This window comes from Artemia sp. Qi Xiang Cuo, chromosome 2 (genome assembly GCF_049724085.1).
Source record: "Artemia sp. Qi Xiang Cuo chromosome 2, ASM4972408v1, whole genome shotgun sequence".
NCBI lineage: Eukaryota > Metazoa > Arthropoda > Branchiopoda > Anostraca > Artemiidae > Artemia > Artemia sp. Qi Xiang Cuo.
The window spans coordinates 8,281,903-8,284,396 of record NC_142795.1 but is presented as its reverse complement, the minus strand read 5'-3'; the positions used below and the strand labels follow the sequence as shown (position 1 = coordinate 8,284,396).

The 2,494-nt window shown below is 42.4% G+C and overlaps 1 protein-coding gene across 1 annotated transcript; it reads right to left on the bottom strand.

The window, feature by feature from the left end:
• Positions 1-579: 579 nt before the first annotated feature.
• LOC148954869 (E3 SUMO-protein ligase ZBED1-like) lies at positions 580-1,989 on the bottom strand. Its single transcript, XM_089105437.1, has one exon. It carries the CDS (start codon positions 1,987-1,989, stop codon positions 580-582), a length of 1,410 nt encoding a protein of 469 aa, XP_088961563.1.
• Between the last annotated feature and the right edge of the window lie 505 nt (positions 1,990-2,494).

Here is a 2,494-nt window from a genome sequence, read left to right as displayed (position 1 = left end):
CCAGACGTGAAACTACTTGGGCTCAAGAAAAAAACGCGGCTATATTTGGCTATTCAAAAACAGCAACATGTCAATGTTTTTCCCAGAGAGTCGATTTCGCCACTCTGTGATCAACTGACTGGCCTTGGAAAAAAATCTCTCAGAAGGGACACTGGTGGCGGGCACAGACATGAATTTCATGGCAACCTCGTACAGATATTTCTGAGAGCCCATGTTGCAAGAATTCCACCACTTGAGTGGATCCGTTTTTCTTGGAACTACAGATTCCCTGTTAAAAAGCTGCAGAGCCATGATAGACTCGGCTGCTGTCGAACCACGTCATGAGTTGACTACCAGAACTTCGTCATGTGAGCCCCACAAACTGTCATGAGCCTGTCGATGCTGTGTCGCGGGGTTTGTGACGGTACTTGTACCTGCTGCTACGGATTCAGCAGACAGCAAGGCCAAATCCATCTCTCTTGCTATTTTGCCCTCAACCGAGACAAGATCGTCAGGGGAAATATACATTTTCTTGAAACGCGGATCAAGGTATGTGGCAATCGTCACGGGTGTGACCTGACCGAGGCTTATAAATCTAGCTTACATTTTCTCCATCAATGCCTTGCGGAGGTCCTCGGCGACATTTGAAAATCCACCACAATCTACCTGAACAAGGTGGCGTCTCAAAATCTTGGATAAAGGCAGGACTTTTGAGATGGAGGGATAGCTTTCAGAAGAGAGCTCTATTGTGACCTCGTCAAAAGGTGTAAGTACCGTGATCACGTTTGAAATAACATCCCACTCACTTTCAGTGAGTAGGAGATCTACTTTACAGAGAAGTGCCAGCGAACTTGTTACTGGCTCTTTCAGGTCTTGTAGACTACGCAACATTATGAGGAGTGAATTCCATCTAGTGGTCACATCAGGTTTCAGTTTTTTGGTGCAAACATTGTCAATAGTGATCTGAACCTGGCGCAACTTGTCGGCAGCTACAACACTACGTCTGAAAAAGCTGACTATGTTCCTAGCTTTTTGGACAAGAGGTGACAAGTCAGCAGTATAATCAATAGCACCCCTCACAATCAAATTCAGAGTATGTGTGAAGCACGAAACATGTCTCCAGCCTTTACCTACAGCAGATGCAGCATCCTTTACAGCCCGTACCACATTTGCTCCATTATCGGTAACTACAGCTACAAACTTTTTCTTAATCCCCCACTCAGTGGCAATTTTTAGAAGATGAGCTGTGATAGCATAAGCAGTATGCCTTTCTTCAATTTTCGCAGTAGTAAGCACGTTGCTGCAGAGGCAGCCTTTCTCATCAATGTAATGTACAGAGACAGTCATGAAACCCTCAGTCACCTGGGAGGTCCATATATCTGTGGTAAGGGAAACATGTCCTACTTTTTTTAGCGCCTCCTGCAGTTTCAATTTCTCTACAGCATAAATTTCAGGGAGTAGATCTCTTGTCACTTTAGCTCGGGATGGCAAAGTATAATTGGGGTCAAGGCCCTGCACCAGATCAATAAACCCAGGATTTGAAGCAACAGAGAGGGGTTGCATATCTTTTGCAATCAATTTCACATCCAGTTTGTTCATTTTTACAGTTTTAGGGTGCTGTGCACTGTACTTGGTCTGTAACAACGAGTCAATTCTCCGCTGCTTTGCACTTGGTGCTCCTGAGTCAGTCTGGTCACTTCTATCACGGGTAACTTGGGTAAAGTCACTAGCTTGACTCAAAGGTCTGGTTGAGTTTTGGCTATGTGATGGGACAATTTGACTTGAATCATGTTCATCATCAGATGGACACGAATCAGAATCAGGGTTAACACTGGCAGCCCCGGCCGATGTACTTCCTTTTATGCTTTGGTATTGTTTTTTGTGGTTTGTCTTGAGATGAGCATTAAGATTGGTGGTATTTCCAGAGGTAGCAACACTTTTTTTGCATATTTTGCATAGTGAAGACTCAGCCGATACTTTTGTAAAATATTCCCACAAAGGACTTGGCATTTTTCAAAAAATGGTAGAGACCTGGACCCACAATATATTAAACATTCAGAGGCAAATAGAATCCAATGGAACTGATTTTGTTAAATAAAGTGGTAGTACCAACCAGCAAATAATGGACCAAATGTGGGGATTCGATTTGGCATATAGGGTTGGATTTTGCTATGTACTCTAGATCAATAGGCAAAAGAAAATGATGAAAAATTACAGTATATTATCAGCTAAATTTCTAAATATTAATTATTTGGCAAAATATCATATTTTGCCAATCTGTTTTACAGAAATGTTATCTACTAGTCCAAGAGCCATGTAGCAAGACAATACTCTGACATTAATGAGATTTCAAAGTCAAGACAGTGTTACCGCCTAGAGTCTAGGCGGTAGAGTCTAGGCTATACGAGTTGTCGGAAACGCATCTGCCTAAAGAATAATCAAATCAACCGAGCACAACTTGGAGAGGCTTTGACACTATTTAATTACAAAAGGAAAAAATCATCAGACTCATTCT